A 22840-nucleotide genomic window follows, 5' to 3' on the forward strand; every position below is an offset into this window, starting at 1 on the left:
AGACTATCAAGCTATGGAATGCAGCCACGGGCGCTCTTAAGCATACGCTGGAGGGCCATTCTGGCTCAGTTAGCTCGGTCGCCTTCTCAGGCGACGGCCAGCTGCTGGCATCCGGCTCGCGCGACGAGACTATCAAGCTGTGGGATGCAGCCACAGGCGCTTTTAAGTATACACTAGAGGACCATTCTGGCTCAGTTAGCTCAGTCGCCTTCTCAGGCGACGGCCAACTGCTGGCATCCGGCTCGTATGACAAGACTATCAAGCTGTGGGATGCAGCCACGGGCGCTTTTAAGTATACGCTGGAGGGCCATTCTGACTCAATTCACTCGGTCGCCTTCTCAGGCGACGGCCAGCTGCTGGCATCCGGCTCGCACGACGAGACCATCAAGCTGTGGGATACGGCCACAGGCGCTCTCAAGCATGACATAAGCACTGACAATGTTGCCACCGACGTTGAATTTTCGGATCACCTGCCACTATTGATTACTAATATAGGGTCTTTCGATATCCGAAACTACTATGAAAGCTTCTCAACGTCCTCCGAGAAGGTGATGGAGATATCTTTATCAGCAGGCCGGTGGGTTACTGTTCAGGGTCAAAAAGAGCTATGGCTACCTCCAAGCTATCACCCTTGCTCGTCAACGGTCAAAAACAGTACTATTGCACTTGGTAGCACGAGCGGCAGAGTTGCCATAATTGCGTTCTCAGTCATGTGAGGTATCCTGCGGTAGACTGCATTCCTAGCTCTCTTATGTCAAGATCTCTTTTCAAAAGGAGGGTAAGGGAGACCGGGGCTCCATATAGCTATCTGCAGAATTAATAGAGTGTTCGCGATGTTTCGGGCTTGTTTCAGTAGGTGGTGGCCAAGCACCGATACTTCTGGAAAGTGGCGCAACAAGGTTGACGCAACTTCCTGGTGCCTCAGTCATGTGACCACGTCTTGGGTTTTTCGTCCAACTTAAAGTGCATTGGTCACGTGATAAACGAAAACGGCCCAAAAATCCTGTTTAATACAGGTCGTATTGTATTGAATATTACTCAAATAACGGGCTCGCGCTAAGCTCTTGGCAGTGGGGCTGGGAAACAATTGTCATGTGTTTCAAGGTCAGTGGAATTTCGAGACCGACTGTAAATGCCATCTTGGATATCTTTTATAAACTTTAATTGGTTCAGATATGGGTTTGTTATTTATTATGATTTATTTCCGGACGCGTCTTGGCGCCGGGTAGTTATCTAACCGATAAATATTAGTTTAGATAAAGTTGTTCTTGTTGAAAAACGATGAGATTTGATAAATTTCAACATCGTTGACTTTTAAGCTTGCCGGGCTCATAACCTGTCGGTTACTGGGCAGAACGAGTGGCTCGAGATATGTGACCAGAGGAAGAAACGTGGAGCCAGAGGGAGAATGAAGAGGTGGCCTCAGATCACGTGACCATCACCATTCACAGCTAGGTCCTAACTTGAGAAACGAGCTCCAGAAACTGGGTATATACATGTTCTAAATCTTATGTTCAATCAACCAATCAATCAACAACACCGGTGTCGTCCGCCCAGCTCGGCTGGATACTGCGGCACACGGCCTCGTAATCCCGAAACTTTTGAGTATCCTCTGTCAGTCCTGGAGTAGTCCAGAACATGGTCCAATTCGTATCGGATAGTTTCCATGTCCCCTGCGAGCGCTCAAAGTACCACTTGTTCACGGGATTGTCCTTGCGGCTGCGCCAGCACACGCCGTTCGGGAAACAAGAGCGGACCATTGCATTGAACACAATGTCGGCTACCCCGCCCGCGCCCTGACTGCGTTTCAAAACGGCAAATTTGTCCAGATAGGGAACCATGCGGGCTTGGCTCGTCTCACTCCCATCATCCTCCACGCCGGGAGGGAGCTCCCAGGTCAAGATGGCGCCCCCTTCATACTCCCCTGCGATGATGAGCCCGGCCAGGCGACCGTTGACTCGATCGAGGTAGTCTTGTACGTCGAGTTTGCGATTAAAGGAATCCTCAATAAGATGGACCAGTCGCGGCAGGTCGATAGAGGGATCATCGAGTCCCAGACGCGGCCGATCTTTGGCCGTCCATGGTGAACGCCAAGGATTTGGGATGATGGTCAGTGGCATGCCTCGCTTAACAAATGTGGTATGGGAGGCCTGTGTAGCAATCGAGTCCTGTCTGCCGTTCAGGGCTGCTCGTCGGCTTAGAGGCAAAGACGATGAGAGCAGAGGCTTGTCGGTCAGAAGATTATGGATGAGCGGGTTCCTTTGTCTTCGCGTTCCAACAGCTGAGACATCCGGACTAGCGCCTCCAGGGCTCTGTGCCGAATTTGCAACTTCAAGCGGAGATGTGATGATGCTAGACGATGCCGAGGGTAGCATTGCCAGTGCGGCTTGGCTTAGTCGCAAGTTGTTGATATGGCCTTCCACCATGCTTGTATCCAAAGTCAAGTCCGGCGAGTAAGCTTTCTGGCTAGGAGGCACAGGGACGACTTCCGTATCGGCGAATTTGGAGAAAGGATTGCTATCAGCAATGGACGGTAAACCTTCTTCAGGAATGTTACTCTTTGCAGATGCTGCCGACTGCCACACCCGCAGCAATTCGTTCTCAATATCATCGAATTCCTGTTCCATGTTAATGAACACATGGGACGTCTGGGGCCCACTGAAAGCAGGAATCCCGCCCAAGGGGTCCAGGAGAATGACTCGATCCAGGGATACTTCCTCCTGCAGGCCCGTGATCCGTTGGGCCGTCAGGATCGGGTCTTCATCAGGGTCAGGAGTTGTTGCCAGGCCGGCCAGCTCTTTCGTCAGAGCCAAGATGGCATCGCTGGCCGAGACCGTCACTGCTCGAGGAATATCTTCTGTATAAGCAATGGGGGCCAAGACCACGATGTGACCATCACGCAATGGCCCTAGCAGTACCTTGCGAGACAGAACTCTAGGTGTATCGGGGTTCAGCGCAGACACGGAAAGAACTGAGTCGATATGGGCTGATTTCGAATCCGGCTGGGCATCCACAGCTGTTGAGATGCGATCTGCCTGCTCAGCCGCGATCCTCCGTAGTTCATTAGGATCGCCTGCTGTACCCGGGTCGACTACCACACAACAAGCCATTCCCAGACGATTCAGCTGCGACAGGGTTTTCGCCACGCCGTTGATCGTCGAGTCATCGATAAGCTGCGGAGTGGTTATTTTGACCAAGGCTAGGTGCAGGCGCTCAGACACATCTTGAAGGGGAGGTGTTGGGGTTGAGTCATGTCTGAAGACGGGGCTATCATAGACGGATCGGGAGGCGCCATAGAATGAGGTTGAATTGGCACCCGGCGACACTGGAGCTGTTGCTTCGGGTACTCCGGGTTGCTTGGAGGCCGGCTTGAGGGGAGGAGTTCCTTGGTGTTGAGCTTTGAGACGGGCTAAATAAGATTTGGCCTCACGCTTGGTTGAGGCGGAGTTCAACAAGCTCAGGAAGAATTCCCGATCCAAGAGCTTCTCCTTGGCGCGGCGGCCCAAGCGATCCCAAGTCTTGCTGCTGGATGAGAAGTCGGCACTCTGCTGCACTTGCCGACCGGAAGCCGAGGAGAGACATCGACGCGGGGCACTGCCTTTACTACTAGTACTACTGCTGACGGCGGCGGCGGTGGTGGCAGCAACACCGCTGCGTTGCAGGTATGTCGATGTAGTCGATCGCAGCTCGACCAAGGTCCTGGAGCTCATAGTTTTGGACCTGGAGGTGACTCAGAAAATGTGTCGGTCTGTAGATGGAGAGATGGCCATCGATCGACTGGGCCGAAAAGTCGCTAGGCGGCCACGTGACGGGCACTAGGTGTGAATGGTGGTGGCCACGTGATTTTTAGGCCACCTCCGTCGTTTGTTTTGTTTGTTTCATTCCTTAACCACGCCGGAGATCCTAGCTAGTCCCGTGACCGCCTACCGACTTTGCAGCCCAGTCGACGACCACTCCACCTAACTATCTCCTTCAAACGGGCCATACACGCAGCAGCATTGCGGGGCCGCCTCGCCCTCGATCCCACCATACAAAATCACTGATATATACAATTGCTGCCAGCTTCAAATCCCACTGTACGTCGTTCCCAATCCCTCCTAGCGATGTTGCTGATCAAATATCATTCCCTCAGTCATACCCCGCACCGCCTCTCGTCAACCTCGTGTTGTATCCCATGTCGAAATTCACCGTTGAATACTATCAAATATTGTGTTCGCTTAGTCTCTCGCTACCCACTATATCATTCCTGCAGTATCCATCATACTCAAATACCTGTCCACATCTAGCTAACCCATTACCTCAGTTACTAGCTTACCCTTTGCCCACCGGCTGCCTCGCTTGCTGCCGCTTATATAGCTTCATTCCCTGGACCTTCACATGAGTTCATTAGGAAGGTGGGAGCCCATGCTACTAGAATACAGAGAGCAGGCTCCAGGAGGACAAAGCCTAGTGCTCCCATTAAGCATACAAAATATACGAAAATAGATGAAAATAGATATATAGCCTCACCTACGGAGCCCTCTTTAGCTAGCTACTACTAGGAATCCGGTCCAGGGGCAAGTGTCTCCTCAGTAGATGAAATAAAGCTATTAAAATACATCAGCCAGCCCGTGCAGAGCACAAAATGGGCTGTTCATCATACATGTCTCAGAAATAAGGCGGCTGCAAGGTTAAAGGGCGCAGCTAGGTCTTGAGTAGCTGATTCAGGGGGCTGCGGAGGTATTAGATTTCCAAATCTCTTGTCAAAGCGTATCATATTTCCTGTATATAATTAGTATGTGGAGCACGGTCTCCGAGGCCTTTCCGTACGGGCATCTATCTGAGTCGGCTTGTCGAATGCTGCGGAGGTAGGCGTTGAACCCGATCTGCCCGATGCGGAGTTTGTATAGTGGGATTGAGGGTGTAAGGCAGCCCCGCGATGCTGGGTAGATGGAACAAACACGCCCCGAACTGAGTCACCCGGGGAAGGATCCGCATACCAAAAGGAACAAGCCAGGTTGGAAGCGGAGTATGGACGGAGAACGGAGAGGATGGTGGCTCGCAGGCAACTGGTCAGCCAGTTGCAACACCCATTTGTTTGTATACCTTGCTTTTTGTGTAAGTTTAGGTGTGTTCAGCTGCGGCGACGACCTGCCCACGCCACGGCGCGCGTTGTTTATTACGAGGTTGAGGGACTTCAGGCGTTCGAGGCCATATACTTGTGCTTCAAACGGTGAAGCACCTGCATAGCCAGCATCTTATATAGCGGGCTCGATCAGGTATAAGAAGATGAATTGAAAAAAAAGGGGTACCCGGCAACGGCGTTGGTGGGTGGTGAAGCCGTTCAAACAATCACATTTGGTACTATGTAACGAAAAAATAACTATAGCGTGAAGAAGGAAAGAAGTGACGCCAGGTAAGCAAACAAAACAAACCAAACATACATCACGTGACCTCAGAGACGTCACTCGCTGTCCCACGATAAGACAAGCAAGAATTTCGGCAATTATCTCCTGGCCTTTTTCGTACACGCGCGCGCTTCCAGAAACGCAAGGAGATCTTCCACCACCAGCCAGACCGCGCTGTTGGGTTCCTCCATTCTTCAATTAACGGTGTCCGGTGATCTCTTCAATAACTATGCACTGCTTTGCGCTTCCTCGCGATTAGCATCTATCCACCACCTCCCTCTCTTTCCCCCTCCTCTCCCCCTCCCTCTCCCCCTCCCTCTCCCCCTCCCGGCCCTAACTGAGAGTGTCAATGCTGTCCCTCGGCCTTGCGATCTAGCCGGGTCCAACAAATGGATGACTTGACTAGGCACAAACCTCCATTGGGTCTCACCGATCATCATCTTACAGCGCCTCCCGATCTGAATCCTACCCACCTCTCGGTGTTCGTCCGGGCTTCTGACCTGTCACACTTGTCCGATAACAGAACCTACCATTGCTACAGCTTATGATCTCCGCTTTGCGCCAACCATAGGATATTATTGGGGCGCATCATGCCGCCGACCACAGCTCCCACCACTGCCACGTCGAAGCTGGCCTCGCCGGGGTTTAATGCTGGCGCCAGACCATACCGGTCTCACAAGGTTAGGGCCTGCGACTTGTGTAGAAAGCGCAAGTCGCGATGCACCGTTGATATCCCTGGTCAATCATGTTTGTTATGCCGTGTCCAAGGAGCCGATTGTCACTATCAGGAAGAGACCAACCATGATCCTCCACTCATCAATAGTCATGAGCCGAAACCTTGGGCTCCAGATCATACGCGCGTCTTGTCGCTCGGACAGAAACGCAAGCGGACCCCGGACGAAATCGATTCTCCGTCGCACCCCAGCCGCCGCCGCGCTTCCAGCGTCGCACATTCGGACTCGGCCTTAGACCGTCGCAGGAGCGAATCCAGGAGCCAAGGAGTCGATGACCCCCACAATGAGTCAGTCCTGATTGTTGGTCCGGTCGTGGCCGAGGATGCCCAGGTCATCGAGAGGTACATGCCTCCGGAACGGACCAGCAAATCGGTGGAACCAAAAAGTCAACCCTACAATGTCTATTCGAGCGATCCGAGAAAGCCCATCCTTTACACTACAGTATCTCGGCGGAGGCAGGGTATGCGGGTCGGAGTTCCTCCCGGGGAGAATCAGAAGGAGATTCTAGAGCAGATTCTCGGCCCCTTCAAACGTGACCTAGTCAGATTGTACGCTTTCCCATGAGACCCGATCTGGAAGGTCGTCTGAGACGCCATGCTAATACTCTTCCTCAGGTTCATCGACCGGTTCAATGCAGCATTTCCGATCTTCGATGGGGAATCGTTCTGGGAGGCATTCTTGTCTGAGTCCCCAGGAGACCCGCCAGCGTCGCTCTTATGCCAGGTCTATTCAATGTCGCTAGTTTATTGGAAACACACCCCGAAGCTGGCTTGTCACCCGAAGCCAGATGCCCGGTATGCAGTCAACATGACTGTCGCTGCGCTCCACGAGGAATTCTCAGCGCCTGGGCTCTCGACAGTCAGTGTAGCCCTCATCGATCTTACCGGTCGGCCGATCTTCTCAATGACAGGCAATGCCATCAGCTGCGGGCGCATGATTTCCCTCGCACATTGTCTCGGGCTAAACCGTGATCCAAGCCACTGGAAACTGTCCCGCCCCGAGAAGAATCACCGTATGCGGCTTTGGTGGGGCGTCGTGATCCATGATCGCTGGTAAGCCTATCCTACCAACACCCAGAGATGGCGCTGGCGTCTTACTAACATACACCCAGGGGGAGTTTCGGTCACGGCGTACCTCCTCAGATTGCTAAAAATCAATATGATGTTCCTCTTCCGACAATCGACATTCTGATCCCCCAGGCTTCTCAGACCCCCGAGCGCGTGCGAGCTGCGCACTGCCACATTGCCCTGTGCCGGCTCACTGAAATCTTAGGCGAGCTCTTGCCCCTCGTTTACGGCTTGCAGTCTCGAGCCCACCGTGAAATGACGAAAAAGGTGCGACAAATTCGTACAGATCTGGACGCGTGGGAGGACTCTCTCCCCGACTGGCTCCGCAATCCCATCAGCACGGATACCACGGAAGTGCGCATATCCGGTACAAGCAGTCTGCAGCTTGGCTTCCTTGCAGTAAAGATGCTCGTCAGCCGGGTCGAACTCAATGTGAATTCTATTGGGCCCTATCTATTGGATTCGCAGTTATACTAACTTCGCCTAGGAGGTCAACAACGCCGAAGCAGACAACCCGGAAGCGCGCCGCTACTTCCAAACAGAGTGTCGCCGATCCGCCGAAGAAATCGTGCAATTTATCTCATCCCTTCGGAAGCAAAACTTCCAAGAATTTTGGCTTCCATGTATGCCGCACCTTTCACAATGTCTCCGATGATTCACACAGAAGAGAAAAAGAGGACTCTAACAATCTTATAGACAGCGCCTTCCACTTAACCACCACCGCCACCCTCCTTGTTCGCTGTGCTCTCGAAACTACCGACCCCGAAGTGGCTCGTTCCTGCTTAGCCAATGTCGAAACCTTTCGATCCATCCTCCGCCGTGTCCGCGAAGAAGAAGACTGGGACGTCGCCGACATGTGCCTTGACCACTGCGAGCGTCTCCTCAACCGCCTGAACAACAGCACCGGTGCCAACCCCAGCGCTAAACATCCACCGACCTTTACAGATCTCAGCCAGCCCCCGGATAGTACTCACCCTCATCGCCTAGTAAATCCCGCCGCCATTGCCCTCCCGGAGACACAAACCAATAATGATATTGTCGACGATATGATGAGCATCTCCGGGACATTCGGCACGATGGATGGCTTTCCATTCGATATGACAGGAATATGGGATGTTTCTGTATTCCAGGATGTTAATCTGACATAAGAGGTGCTGCTCGAAAGAGATTTTATATGGCTGTTTTATTCTTATCCTTCTCATCTCAACTCAGGGAGTGGATTTTTTTTTCTTATATTTTATATTGGGTTTAACCGATTAGGATGGTTGTTTTCAACAACAGAGGGCGCGTCTGTGTGGATGGGACACAGAATGGTGTATATATGGTTTTGTGAAGTTTTCTATTTATATATACCCAGTTTTGTTTATACGGGTTCTCTTTCGAGGGGATTCATTGAATTTCAATCTGATTGTTAGATAATACAAATTACAAGTGCTGCAATGATGCAATGATAGTATTAGGTACTATACTAGACTCCTAAATTATTGGAATAGCCTTCATATGATCTGTATAATGAATATAATGAGTATGTACAGGCATCAAGTAGTAGTAGGCCGTGAGGTTGAGATTGAGGCTCGCACCTTGCAGTGCTCCATAGATGGCCCGTCTCCGGCGCCTGGTAAATCTTGTTATATTATATACAACCTGTGTCCATTGAGATACTTTCTTGACTGCATGTACCTGCTTCTCTGTCCTCTGTTGAAGCCGGTCAAAAGTCATATTTGGTGCTATGTGACGAAAATTTCTAACGGGAAGAAGGAAGGAAAGAAGTGTAAGAGGGAACATGCGATCATACAGATAATTGCGAGCGATGCGAGGTAAGCAAGCAAAAAGCAGAGATCACGTGACCCAAAGAAATTCGCTATCACATCAATCAGTATAAAATATGAAGTGAATTGAACTGACAGTATATAAGTAGATGACAGGGAGAATATTCAAACCAATAGACTTATTCCATGGTCCAAGCATTGATCTTTTCTGGCTGTTTTCTTGAAGGCCGTCTAGAGAGTCTAAGCAGCCTCCTCATCTTCAGTTGTTGGCTCCGGTCGTCGGTGCTGCTTTTCCTTTCCGGCAAAGCTGAGCAGCATGCCAATGTCATAGACGGCCTTCAGAATACCCGCAATGGTGAATGAAAGCCCGAAGACTCCTCGATCGGCTAATATACCGGTCAAAAGAGGCCCAAGGCTCTGGGCGCAGGTCTTGACGACGTTGATGGAACCCATGATAGCTGTGCGACGGTCCGGCGGCAGCGCTGCCGCCAGGAAGGCTGAGCGAGGAGCCACATCCATGGTTTGGGAGCAGGCACGGAGGACCAAGAAGGTCAGTGCTAGCGGGAGAATCGAAGGGACTGGGATGAGTGCCAGGCAGATAGCGGAGGGAAGATGAGTGAAGACCATAGTCTGTCATGGTCAGAAAAAGTGACCGGATCTTAAAAGATGATGTAAATTTTGAGGGGAAGCAGACCTTGACGTTACCAATGCGCTTGGCGAGGGATGAGGCCACCAGCACCGAAGCCGCCGAGATCAGGCTGGTAGTGAAGAAGATGGATCCGAGCGACCCTTCAGGGAGAGAAAACTTGCGCTTGAAGAAGTATGTCATCCATGACCTATGGGGCAGGTCAGTTCCACCGAACTATACAGAGTTTAGGCCCTTCTTGGAGGAAGGAGCTGCCTGATACATACAGGGATGCCAGTCCAGAGGCAAACGAATCCAACCCGAACAGGATTGCAAGTCGCAGAAACAAGGAGATGACCTCGGAATCGCCGAGGAAAGAAAGGATCGATTTCTTCTGCTGAGGTGGCTGCTCTTGGGCGGTAGGGTTACTCGCTTGATTGCCCAGCAGGGGCTGTCTTTCACCCTCATTAGTAGACTGTTGCACAGGTTTCTTCTTCTTCTCAGCCTCGACAGCGGAACTCAGTGCAATCGACAGAAGGAACTTGAGCGCGCCAATAGCAGCATAAGCGAAAAAGATAACTCTACAGGCGGGAATATAGGGCCATCCCCAGATAACCTGAAGCAGGTTGATGGCCCATCCACCGGTCATCATGCCTAGGGCGGTGCCCGCATTGCCAATGAGCGAGTACCAGGCGAAGATATCGCTCAAGATCTCATTGGGTGTTAGATGGGCCAAAGTTGATTCTTCGACAGCCCGGAAGGGACCGATTTCGTTGCCACTGTATTATCAAGTTTGTAAGCACGGATGCCCCGACATCTCGTGCTCGGGGAAGAGTACTAAAAATAGTCGGGATGTTTCGCTCGGAGATCGGAGAACTCACCTCGGACTTATGACACCAAAGACGGCCGCCGCGAGAAGGACCCAGTAATTGCCGACCGAAGCAAAGAGGATGCCGCTGCCGACCATTAAGGCAGAACCCAAAGCCAGGACAGCCCTGCGACCCATAGCATCGGCAAAGAGGGTGAGGAGAAAGCTGATAGCAACATCACCCACCAGGGTCAAAGTCATGAAAAGACCGATGCGTTCATCGGAGATATCTAATGCTGAGAGGTAGGCAGCCAGGATGAGAGTCGAACCACCGTAGGCGAAGAGACGCACGAAGCGCTGGGCGCAGAGCAGTTTGACATCGCGAGGGGATTGCCAGACTGAAGTCAGGCCAAGTTCAGTGAGAATGCGGTGATGCACACGCGTCCCTCGCGAAGAAGCGGACGGGGATGGATCGGACGGGGCCGACATGATAAAAATGGCACGCAACCCCTCGATTGAGAAAGAAATGATGAGAAATATACAATTGGAACTGTGGATAAACAGAAAAGGATGGAAAAAGGGGAGGGGTAAAAAGAATACAAAGGGAAAGAAAGAGTAGAAATAGTTAACTAAAGAGAGACAAGAAGGGACGGGAAGGCGGATCGTCTCCTCCAGGCAGCAAGGCACCAAGGCCGCAAGGCACCCATCCGGGATCCAGACTTCTATGCAAGATATGGCCTGCCTATGCCTTGATCGAGTCTACGCCTGAACGGGGCCGCTTATATTAGAAACTTCATCATTCTGGACCGCAAGTACCAGTAAGGACTAGTAAGCAATTATTATCTTCTACTGGCTGTTTGCGGCTCGCCAAGAGTACCTTTGCTGTACTCTATCTGAGGATAGAGCTCGCCAAAGCCCGCCCAAGCCCATGGGTACCCGCCAAGAACCCAACCCATGGGCGGGTTTGGGTCTTAGTCAGCAACCCCATGGGTGGGCTTGGATTTTCAAAACCCAACCCAGGAACCCAAATGGGTTGCTAAGTAACCCACAGAAGCAAATAAAAATCATATGATCTTGTACATTAAATTGTGCCGTAATTTTCGGGGAGTTCTTGTATCACTGGGTTTGGCCTGGGTCATAGACATGGGGAGGGCTATTAGAATTAACCAGCTTTACTTAAATAATATGATACTAGAGTGAGCTTCCTCTTATCTAATATTAGACACTAATACAGTTTATACCCTTGCAACCTGCTAGATGGCACAGTAACCCTGCCAGATGATCTCTTCTGTGAGCTCTCACAAAGCTAGATCAGAGGGGGTAGAAGTAAGGATATTCCCTTATCTTCTCTATCTAGCTCTTCAGAGACACTCCTGGATAGCCTCTCTATGCTTGTGACTTCTGGCTCACCCTCTGTCTCTTCTAATTCTATAGTCTCTACTCTGGCCTCTTCTGTATCATCCAGTTCGTCTTCCTTACAGTCACTAATCAGATTAAACTTTTCTTTAGTTGCCTTAAGGGCCAGTTCCTCTTCGCGCGTTACTTAATTTTCTGCCATTGGTATCGTTGTTCCAAGATAACCGAGTTGCTGACTGTCTAAAGTGAATTTCTGGGCATATATATACATCATCAGGTCCTGGATGGTCTTTTCGTGGAGAGATCCTCGGCGATAGTGGTAGATATTTCTAGCACTATTGAAGAGGTGTTCAACTCCTGCACTGGTGGCTGGCACGGCGAGCAGGTCGTGCGCTAAACATAAAAGAACAGGGAATTTATATTCATGTTCCTTCCAGTACGCCCGGGGCGGAAGCGGCACAATCCCTTAGAAGGTCAATTACTACTTAAAAGTAAAATATACACTGACCAAGGCCTTACCTTTTTGGAGATACCAATCAACCTCGTCCAGCTGGTTCCTATCATTCGGCAATGAGATATACAACATGAGTAGCTGGTCTAACTCTGATGTCTATTACTGGGAACGATGTATTGTGGTATAGAAAGATAGATCTGGGATCTGCTATTAGTATTGGTAAAAGCCTTTCCTCAGGTAACTTTGGTAGGTTCTTAATGTTTCACTATAGCATTTCAAGTATTCTATATTACTAAAAGTAGAGAGCTTGTACTGCGGGGCAAGCATTGTCCCTATAGCATATAGAAATCTATAGTCCTGGTAAGTCTTGTCATAGTATTCCCTCAATTTCTATTTAACTACAAGTAAGGTATCATGTATAGCTCTTTTCCACGGAGTTGTCTTCCTGCTCAAAGCTCTTGTAGACTTCTCAATATGCTCCAGGAGCTTTCTATAGACTAGAAAAATGCTATAAATGGTTACATCCCGTGTTTTCATAAGGGCCATTGTGAACTGGAAGAAGGGTTTTATTAATTAGAGAAAATAATTAATTTACCACCATTCAGCATCGCTAATCTTGAACTGCACATAATCGTAATCTGTGCAATACTGATCAAAACAGTTTCGTAGTTTCCGCGCTCATTGTAATATTAGGAACGTCGAGTTCCAGTGTGTTTATACGTCCTGTAGTGGGAAAAGTTGGTTTTGAACAGACTATAGAGCAATAAAGGCATCCCATCATTAAAGACTGGTATTAATAAAGACTGCAAGTGACTAGACCTATAAAAGTTACAGTGCAACTCAATTTACTTCTAGATAGAGACAAACCTTTGTAAGTGTATGGGCAACATCCCCATAATCTGCTAAATCCTTTAGAAAGCTAGATTGAGAGTCTGACCATAAGATACTAATTTCATTATTCTTAGGCGCTGCCTTGATATGCCCCAAGAGTTACTTGAGGCATAGTTGGATAACATAAACCATATAAGGGACACGAATAATAGAGTCACAAGAGTTGATTGTACCTGTGGCAAGCAATACATCCTGCAAGCCCTGAATCAAAGTATTATTATTGGTTACATTATCTGTGGTCACTGTAAAGATTCGATCCACGAGGTGTTAATCTCATAATAGGTCCAGCAATATATCGCTCAGGTTACTCCCTGAATGGGGACCATGTAATGGCTCAAAGCCAAGAAGAAGTTCTTAATAATTTCAATCACTATCAATAAAGTAGACTGTGATTGCTATAAATGCCTGCTGAAATGGGCTGGTCCAATAATCTAAAGTAAGTGATACTTTAGCGCCCTCAGGTAAATCGTTCAGTTGGGAGGTATGTTATTCAACCACAGCATCATGTAAGCGGTGACAAAGCGTCTTCGCAGACGGGAGCTCTAATCGATCAGTACCAGAGTGGATCAGATTTAATAGTTATTAGAATACACTATTCTCTACCACCTAGAAAGGGAGCCGCAGGCTTATTATAATCATTAAAAGCTGCTTTTCCAGTTGATCTTTTGTAAACCAAACCCTACTTATTATAGTTGCTGCAGGCTGTTGGATGGAATCTTCAATAAATATCTGCTAGGCTATCTGTTTTTTTCCTTTTCAGCAGCTATTTAACTTCTGGTGTCTTCCCATAGCGCTTGTGCCGTGGGACTTGTGATGTGGATGATCCAGTAAGGTTAGATAGGACTTGCAGGTAACCTTTAGGCGACCTGTATGTATCTCTACTACTTAATCAAAATAATTCTAAATATCAGTAAAGCGCGTCTCGATTGACCACCTAATCTTAGATCTGCCATTTCCATTCAGCTGTCTCCCGTACTTGGTCTATAACCACCATAAGAAAAAATCACTCTCATAATTCGTGTCATATAGAATCCATTTCTTTTTGCAGTTAGGACCGATGCACTTAAGGCTAGTCGGAGGATCACCTAGAGAGAAAATATAACTCTGTCTTGGACTAAGAAAGGGCTTCAATCCAGGTCAGTCTATGTCTAAGGTCTTGAGAATATTGATAGGCTCGAATGATAGAGCCACAACATACCAAGAAGAGAAAATTGGATGAAGGAATAGAATCTAAGGGCGCCTCAATTAGCATTAGAGAGCTAAATAGAAAGGATATAAGCTTTACTGAAGTAGAATTAGATAAGATCATGATAAATGGCTGGCGGTTTTTGCTGTCCTAACTTAATGAAGATAGATAGCTTAGAAAAAGATTTTCAGTTTTAGAGAATAATGAGCTGGTTCTTATCTCATATCTTTAGTTTTTTTTTTTTCTTTTTCCTCACTATGGATTTTAGACATATTGAATTAGTGGCGCGTCAGACCGCATCACTGTATGAATGGGTATGGGCGGGTACCCAAACCCCAGTTAGACCTAAAAAATCCATAAAACCTATCTAGAATTATTAGGGAATATGGCAGTTGGATAAGATAGTCCTTAATACTAATAAAGCTTAATAGATGGGGAGAGTCTATAAGATCAACTTGAGTCCGTCTAAGCATTATATTTATTGGAAATTGGGGTGCGTGTCAACTACACCAAATATTTATAGAGTGACACTTTATAATTATATATATCTGAACAGGACTTCTGCTGAGGACAGGGAAGTTGTAACCTATGACACTGTTATATTACCAAAAATACATTAATGACTAATTAAAGTTATGCTGAAATTATACAAACTTTGGGTAGCTTGGGTAACCCGCGGGTACCCGCCAAGAACCCATGGGCGGGTTGGGGACCCCCGAAACCCAGCCTGGGTAACCCGTGGGCGGGTTCAGAAAATGAAAACCCAACCCAACCCGCGTTTTGGCGAGGTCTATCTGAGGATAGAACTTGTCACATGATCCGCTCCTTCCTAGTTAGTATGGTTCAACCATCAAGTATAGTATCTAGCACCTAGCGGAGGGAGCTCCCTCTTCTCTTCCCAATCAACAATAATCATCATACAATCAAATCATGTAGTTTGCTACAAAACATCAAGCAATCAATCGGCTACAGCCCATCCTAAAACCCGATCCCTTCAACCGAAAGAATTATATACAGCTGTATTGCCACACTCCTGCGTACGCAAATCTTTGAACGTCGCTGCCACCACTCCAATCCTCTACTGCAGGGCTTACTGGAGGCTGCGGAAGAAAAGCTGCTTCTCACAGTCGATATTAACCCACGGAAGCTCGAGACACACGTCTTGTAGCCTGTACTCCAGTGGTGGCAACTTTCGCAGTGGCAGATAGACAGCGATAAGAACCACTTGATGACTGAATATAATGTACAAGAGCTGATCACCCCCCGGCGTCATCCGGATCTACACAGATAGCTCCGGCATTGACGGTCACATTGGCGTGGTTGCGGTGACCCTGGGCCCCCAGCAGGCGTGCTTGGGCATACAAACTAAGTTCAATGTACTGGTTACAGAGATAGCCGGCTTACTCTGAGCCCTAGATCTAGCCAGGGACCTGGCTCCTCCGCGTGCAGAAATAGCCTTTACCATACCGACCCCTGTAGATCGCCCCGATTTGGCAACCAAGGGGCCCTGAAGATACTAATACATCCAGGACAGGCATCCGGCCAATATCTGCTAACAGAAGTACTCGCTGCACTACAAATTGGTGCAAGTCTTCGACATTCGATACTACTATTGGATCACCACTCACCCAGGCGTATCGGGCAACGGGTTCGCGGACATCGAACCCAAAGAGGCTACTGAATGAAGTATCATTGACTGACTCTATAAACCGAGAAGATTAGACTTAGAATGTATCACTATAATATCTACTAAGTTGACCCTGATCTATATCCATACAGGATAGTCCCGGAGACTGTACCCCATATACTGATTACCATACATAGAAGACATCATGTATTTTATATAAGGAAATAGATATATGATCTTGAAATAGCTACTTAAGATCTGGCTGTATTGCTTGACCCTGCAGACGCCTTGTCCCTAAGATATGTATAATAAGAGGCTTACTTTATACTCTACACGGGTAGGCTGATATATCTTAATAGCTTGACTTCACCCACAGAGAAGCTTGTACCCAGGCCAAATCCCCTACAGTATCTAGCCGCGGAGAGCTTCCATAGGTGAGGCCATACACCTATTTATACCTATTTCCCTATATTTCGCACGCTTGATAGAAGCACTAGGGCCCATCCTCCCAGAGCCTGCTCCCCGTACCCTAGTTGAACGGGCTCCCACCTTCCTAGCAAAGTTGCATTTAGAGGGCTCTAGGGGACGAGCTATACAGGCGGCAGCAAGCGAGGCAGCAAGCAGGCAGCGGGTAGGGAGACAATATTCAGGCAGGCATTAATACGCGTTTGGTGTTACGACGATATGCCGCAGGAACGACATGACTGACAGCGAGAACTAGCGAGCTAGTATGACACTTGACGACTTTCAACGAGGATTTCGACACGGGATACAACGCGAGATTGACGCGGGACGCGACGCCGCAGGGTAGTTACGACTGGTGAATACGGCACTAAGTCAGCAAAACAATATTTCGACACTTTGAACCGGGACAACGTACAGTGGGACTTTACGCTAGAAACGGACAAAGTATTACTTGATTAGCATAGTGAAATTGAGGGAGGCAGCCATGCAGTGCTGCTGCCTGTATATGACTTGGTTGAATAGACAAGAGTGGTCATCGACTTGGCTGGAAGGCGGTAGGCAGTCATGTGACTAGCTAGGACCGCCGGTGTGGTTGTGTGTGCGTGCGTGTATTCATACTCTGTCCCCTCGCCGGAGCGATATGCAGGTATCCACTTTGAAACTATCTCTCGAAATACATGTCTTGGCTGTAAACCATTTCTTTCCTGACGAATTTGGAGCCTCGCTGAGGCCTGTGATTGTTTCTCTCCCTCGCCACCTTGTCATAAGGGGGAAGTTTGGGTACTATTTATCGGCTACTAGGAATGAGTTGCTCGAGATACGTGACCAGAGGAAGAAACGTGGAGCCAGAGGGAGGATGGTAAGGTGGCCTCAGATCACGTGACCACCACCATTCACAGTAGTTCCTTATAAAACGCCGGTAGAAGTTGCAGAATCCCAGAAATGATTGGATTCCTTTGACAGTAGTCGGGCGCTACCATTCTGCGATCACAGCGGTCTTCACAGGGTCAACATGGATGCCTGTAGTAGTGATGATGAAGCCCAGAAACCTAGTTTTTGTGAATGGTGGTGGTCACGTGATCTGAGGCCACCTTACCATCCTCCCTCTGGCTCCACGTTTCTTCCTCTAGTCACGTATCTCGAGCAACTCATTCCTAGTAGCCAATAGGTTATGAGCCCAGAAGCTCGAAAAAGTCAACCAGATACATCAAAATTTCATCAAAATTCATCAATTTTTATCGATTTTTATCGATTTTTATCGATTTTTATCGCGAACTACTAAATCTAAACCGATTTTAATTAGTTAGATAACTACCCAGCACCAAGACATATCTGGAACGAACCAAAAGACTCCCAAACCAATCCAAGCCAACAAAAATAATACAAAATGGCATCAACTGGGGGTAACCCATTACCGCCAGCAGAAGCAAACGCGCCACCCGCTATCCAGAACCAAATACACCAGAATAGAAGGCACCTGACCACAGCACCACCCAGCATCTTACCAGACCTGCGAGATCATCTAACAGAAAAAGAAGACTTCGAAGCCTAGCAATTTAAGATATACAACAAGCTGCGGGTCCTGTACTGTGCACCCATAATCAACATATCAACACCACGACCAATAGCCACAAGCCCAAACTATCAGTTATAGAAAGACTGGAGTATTTTTATCTCCTCCTAGCTGACTAATCAGATCTCACAGGACATCTCAACAAAGCTCCAAAGCAAAAATACAAGAAATTACTACGCGGATAAAACATTTAATAAGATATAAAAGATAGTCCTAGGCAAAGAATTCAACAAACACAAGATAATAGCATCTAAGCTATATAAGATACAACGCGCCCAGTACTCAAGTGTTTCCCAATACATTAACAATTTCAGAGAAACCTTCAACCTTGCCCAATAACTACTTTATGGCTATCCAGCATACTTTACAACAATAGTACTGCTTACAAACATACGCGCCAACATGCCGGGATGGTGTGACATAATTAAGAAACAACTGGATAGTTATAATAACAACAAGTTCACTGATACCCAATTCTATGAACTGTGCGTTAAGGCCTCTAAAAAAACTAAAACAGCAGCTGAGGCAGATAATATCTCTACAAGCGCAATAACAAGTCCACTAAATACCACGCAACAGGGTAATCACAAGCCAAATAATCAAAATTAGAACAACAAACCAACAAATATTCCTAAAAATCACAAACGCTGGCCTCCTGCAGAGATGAATAGAGATAAATAGATCAAGCAATGAATTACATTCCAACCCACACATACAGAGGGACTCTGTTCTTACTACATACAACACCCACATAATATCTCTACATGCGCGTACCTAGTCCCAGCCAAATAATAAAAGAAATGGCACCCCCAATTAGAAATCTTTGCTTACCAATATAGTCAACAGACAAACCAAACCCAAACCACAACCACCCCAAACCTTCCAACAGCTAGAGCAAATAATCAGCCTCCCCATCCAGAGTTACTGGCTCAATCCAATATCACTATCAACTACAATAATTCCTTCCAATTCTCTGGCATGGCAATTAACACATCCAGGTCAACTATAAAGTCTGAATAGCTGTGGGATACTGGAGCCAGTTAATATATAACTCCAGACCTCACCCAATTTATTAATTATCAAGACTTCCACCCTGATAAGAAGCCATACAGGTATAAGACCTCTCATACTAGACAAGGGCAGGCTACTAGGATTAGCATGATTCTAGTTAAGCTTAATACTAGACATAGCCAAGTTACAGTGATCAAAGACCAAGCATACTATAATCCAGACATGCAGTTTAGCATCCTGAGCCAGGGCCAGATTAAGGAGACATATAGATACTGGCTATACCCAGACCAGACAATCCAAGAGATTGCTACACACAAGATTATTGCCTACTTTAACATAAAGTACAATGTTCCTTTTATCAGAACTATTAGGGACACAGATATTCAAGCTACAACAATCAAAGTAGACCCATACCTACTACATAGGCAATTAAAACATACAGAAACTCCCAGACTAAAAGCAACAGTTACAACACATAAAAAGATTTAAACAGAAGGATCCTCAAGCTTTAATTACAATACATGCTTTTAAACTAAGTCTAAACACCAGATCTCCCAAACCCCAATTACTACCTCAGCTAACCCAACAGACCTATAGACTGCAGACCTACAAACCATAAAGCCAATAGACTATAATAGATATCTCTACACACTTATCATGGTCAATCCTGCAACCCAACGATCGGAAGTCAGATTTCTCCGACTAAAGTCTAATACAACACAAAATCTTATCAACTTCAACAGACAATATAAGAATGTGACAGGACACAATATACAGAGTTAGAGAGTTAATGAAGACAGAGAGTTCCAAGGTTTTAAGAAATAGGCTGAACAGGAAAACATTCAAGTCACTATTACTCCACCTCATACCCCAGAAGCCAATGGCCCCTCCAAACGATATGGTGGCTACATCAACCAGACTGCCCGTGCCATAATTATAGATACTAGCTTGCCGCATGAGCTCTGGCCATTTACAGTAGAAACTACAAATATAATAATCAACCAATTCTCTCATGCTAATAACTCAAGCGGGAAGTCCCCAGTTCAAAAATAGTATAAATTCTATAGAATCCCTAATCTAAAGCCCCCTCTTAACTACCTACAGGTGTACAGATACCATACCTATATTCATATACCACAAGCCGACCAGGTCCAATCCATGAAGATAGCAGACCATGCAAACATTAGGTACTTAGTTGGATATAAAAGTAATTATAGTCATATTTTCAAGGTCTAGGTCCCAGAGAATAACCAAATCTATCATTCCCAGGACATGAAGTTTGTTAAATCAAGAACATACAAGGACAATAAGAATAAACCAGACCAGGCTATCCCTACAGAAGGTGCCCTAAAGCCTATACAGCCTATAGATAATAGGACCTACTACTACCATTCATCTACACAACAAGATGAATAGAAGAATACTAGACCACAAATCCCACCTACAGCTCCAGTCCCAAGAGCCCCAACTCCACAGACTCTACCAGCCACACCAGCAGCGCCAGAATCACCAATACAGAAACAAGTGCAGACCCTATCTCCAACACCAAGGACACCAGCTGCACCCCGGACACCCCAAATACAACCACCAGAGGGACACAGGCTATCAACTATACAGGAGTACATCAGATAAGAAGACCAGTCTCCAACCATTACTACACATCCCTTACCTCAATAGGGTCAGCCAGAGCCTCTAGCACCTCTATCAAACATCCTAAATAATCCCATAGAAATAGACGGCCCTGAACCAATGGATATTGATCATCCTGAACCTACAACAACAACACCCCCAGGTAAACCATTAGAACCAGCTAGAACACCTACCCAATCCTACCTATTTCCAGTACCACAGGCTCTACATAAACAAGACCAATACCCCCAACCAGCACTGCTGAGATTCAGCCAATTCCTACACTTGGTACCAGAGCCCCTGCAGAGACAGGAAAGATAGAATCATTTATTTAGTAAACAAGTCACTATTCCATCAAACAAAGGTCTAGAACACTCTAGATAGCAACCTACAGTACCTGACTCTCTACATACCCCAACACCCCAAGCAACCCTACCAACACATACAGAGAGTTAAGCCCCAAGCCAAGCTCCCACACCCCCTACAGCAAGCCAGAAACCAGTACATAATAAACCCCAGGGTCCCACTGAAGAAACACAACGACGCGTGTCATCACAAACAACAAAAGAGGTCCCCCCAAAATGGTACAAAGATAGTCAGGCATACCTAGCCATTGAACCAGGATTAAAAGTCACTGATATCATGATCCCCCTATCCTATAAAACAGCAATAAAATCACCCCACACAGACCTCTAGCACAAGGCCATGGCTGCAGAAATCCAGAACCTACTTAACATAAAAATCTACAAGATAGTTCCCCCTCCTATAAAACAACAGGGTACCCACATACTCCCTAGCAAGTGGGTTTATGCCCTGAAGGAGGATGCTGATAGCTACATCATTCACTTTAAAGCACAATAGATCATATGCGGAAATCACCAGAAGCCAGAAAAGGACTTTAATACAACACATGCCCCAGTTACCTCTGAATCATCAGTCAAAATAGCACTGACCGCGATAGCTATCCACAAGCTAGCATGGAAGCAAGTTAATATCATAACTACCTTCCTACATAGCGCAGTTAATAACCAAAAAATCTACATGCACCAACCCACAAGTTTCAAACAGAACTCGGATTATATTTACCTCCTTCAACAGACATTATATAGTTTACAACAGGCAGGCCATCTCTAGGATAAGAAGCTCAACCAGCAACTCCAGAAAATAGAATTCAAGCTAATTACAGAAGATCCATACATCTACCTCCGCGGACCTACAATCATTATCATTTACATTGATGATTTCATCATTGCTGACCACACTACTACAGAAATTAATAATATCTACAATAATATGTCTCAGCATTTCAAGGTCAAACATCTGGGACCCCCAACACGCTTCCTAGGCAGCACACTAACCAGAGATCAACAAACTGGAATAATAACCCTTAATCAACATTCCTACACAGAAGACCTACTAGTTTCATACCAAATAGATAAATCTTCACCTCAACACATACCCATGAATCCAGGCTATCGGAACCACCGCCCAGAGGACCCGAGTTTTAATCAGGAGGATGTTAAACAATATACACAGTTACTAGATTAATTAAATTGGCTAAGCATACAGACATAGCCAGATATTATACATACTGTCTTCTGTCTTCAGCACCAAAGCCATACACCTTCATTATTTAATATTGCAGCAGCAAAGAACCTCCTACACTACTTAGTGAACAATCACTTTACTCTAACACTCGCCCAAGACCATAAAGCAACACTAGAAATCTATATTAATACTACTTTCCAGGACCATGCAGATGGAAAGTCTACAGAATCCTACATGATCTTCTACACGGGTTCCCCAGTATCCTGGAGTAGTAAGAAGCAGACAATTATTACAAGTTCATCAACTCTGGCAGAGTATATTACACTTAATAAAGCTATCAAAGAAGCTCTTTAGATTAAGAAGCTCACACAAGCACTCAGCCTTACTATCCCAGACATAATTCCAGTTTTTACTGATTCAGCCAATACAAAAACACTTATAGAGAGTCCGACCTTTGCCCTAAACAATCAATGGATTAATAATCGCTTGCTATTTATTAGAGATTGCTACAAAGAGGGCTTACTGAAGCTTACACATATAGATAGCACAGAGAATCCTGCAGACGGACTGACCAAACCGCTTGACGCTACTAACCATCAGGAATTCTGCCGCATAATCCGCCTTACCAAGCAAGCTTAGAGATAAGATATGTATCATAGCTCACTACTTAGATAGTCAAAAATGATATTACAATGCCTCAGGGTCTCGTG

At 46.8% G+C, this 22840-nt stretch overlaps 7 protein-coding genes across 7 annotated transcripts in view; 4 read left to right on the plus strand and 3 right to left on the minus strand.

The window, feature by feature from the left end:
• ASPBRDRAFT_47014 (uncharacterized protein) overlaps positions 1-1175 on the plus strand; it is a 5552-nt gene extending 4377 nt beyond the window's left edge. Inside the window, exon 4 of the mRNA XM_067625760.1 lies at positions 3-1175. Within this exon, the coding sequence (XP_067475321.1) occupies positions 3-716 (714 nt within the window). The 3' untranslated portion in view covers positions 717-1175. The remainder of the gene's footprint in view (positions 1-2) is intronic.
• arg2 (acetyl-CoA:L-glutamate N-acetyltransferase) lies at positions 1167-3744 on the minus strand. Its single transcript, XM_067620031.1, has one exon. It carries the CDS (start codon positions 3708-3710, stop codon positions 1527-1529), a length of 2184 nt encoding a protein of 727 aa, XP_067475322.1. The 5' UTR covers positions 3711-3744; the 3' UTR covers positions 1167-1526.
• Positions 3745-5512: 1768 nt separating this feature from the next.
• Positions 5513-8652, plus strand: ASPBRDRAFT_47018 (putative C6 transcription factor). Its single transcript, XM_067625761.1, has 5 exons — positions 5513-6669; positions 6736-7173; positions 7233-7620; positions 7676-7811; positions 7885-8652. The coding sequence occupies exons 1-5, from the start codon at positions 5978-5980 to the stop codon at positions 8334-8336; spliced, it is 2106 nt and encodes a 701-aa protein (XP_067475323.1). The 5' UTR covers positions 5513-5977; the 3' UTR covers positions 8337-8652.
• Positions 8653-9197: 545 nt separating this feature from the next.
• Positions 9198-10879, minus strand: ASPBRDRAFT_199221 (putative MFS transporter; the record flags this gene model as incomplete). The annotated part of the gene is made up of 4 exons (XM_067621303.1): positions 9198-9587; positions 9652-9793; positions 9870-10361; positions 10464-10879. 4 exons carry the CDS (start codon positions 10877-10879, stop codon positions 9198-9200), a joined length of 1440 nt encoding a protein of 479 aa, XP_067475324.1.
• A 6277-nt stretch (positions 10880-17156) lies between these two features.
• ASPBRDRAFT_133751 (uncharacterized protein) lies at positions 17157-17339 on the minus strand (the record flags this gene model as incomplete). Its single annotated transcript, XM_067618547.1, has 1 exon — positions 17157-17339. A coding segment is annotated over one exon (183 nt), but the record flags the coding sequence as incomplete, so codon positions are not given.
• A 214-nt stretch (positions 17340-17553) lies between these two features.
• Positions 17554-18072, plus strand: ASPBRDRAFT_47020 (uncharacterized protein). Its single transcript, XM_067625762.1, has one exon. The coding sequence runs from the start codon at positions 17757-17759 to the stop codon at positions 17919-17921; it is 165 nt and encodes a 54-aa protein (XP_067475326.1). The 5' UTR covers positions 17554-17756; the 3' UTR covers positions 17922-18072.
• A 1028-nt stretch (positions 18073-19100) lies between these two features.
• ASPBRDRAFT_33377 (uncharacterized protein) lies at positions 19101-19442 on the plus strand (the record flags this gene model as incomplete). The annotated part of the gene is made up of 1 exon (XM_067623114.1): positions 19101-19442. One exon carries the CDS (start codon positions 19101-19103, stop codon positions 19440-19442), a length of 342 nt encoding a protein of 113 aa, XP_067475327.1.
• Between the last annotated feature and the right edge of the window lie 3398 nt (positions 19443-22840).

The sequence above is a fragment of the Aspergillus brasiliensis genome (assembly GCF_001889945.1).
Source record: "Aspergillus brasiliensis CBS 101740 unplaced genomic scaffold ASPBRscaffold_13, whole genome shotgun sequence".
NCBI lineage: Eukaryota > Fungi > Ascomycota > Eurotiomycetes > Eurotiales > Aspergillaceae > Aspergillus > Aspergillus brasiliensis.

What these genes read in the sequence shown, in the direction of transcription:
- ASPBRDRAFT_47018 (XM_067625761.1), top strand. Translation starts at nt 5,978, where the DNA reads ATGCCGCCGACCACAGCTCCCACCACTGCCACGTCGAAGCTGGCCTCG. An exon ending in AAACGTGACCTAGTCAGATT is followed by an intron (nt 6,670 to 6,735) that starts GTACGCTTTCCC and finishes ACTCTTCCTCAG; the next exon opens with GTTCATCGACCGGTTCAATG. An exon ending in CCAAGAATTTTGGCTTCCAT is followed by an intron (nt 7,812 to 7,884) that starts GTATGCCGCACC and finishes ACAATCTTATAG; the next exon opens with ACAGCGCCTTCCACTTAACC.
- arg2 (XM_067620031.1), bottom strand. Translation starts at nt 3,710, where the DNA reads ATGAGCTCCAGGACCTTGGTCGAGCTGCGATCGACTACATCGACATAC.
- ASPBRDRAFT_47020 (XM_067625762.1), top strand. Translation starts at nt 17,757, where the DNA reads ATGGCATCAACTGGGGGTAACCCATTACCGCCAGCAGAAGCAAACGCG.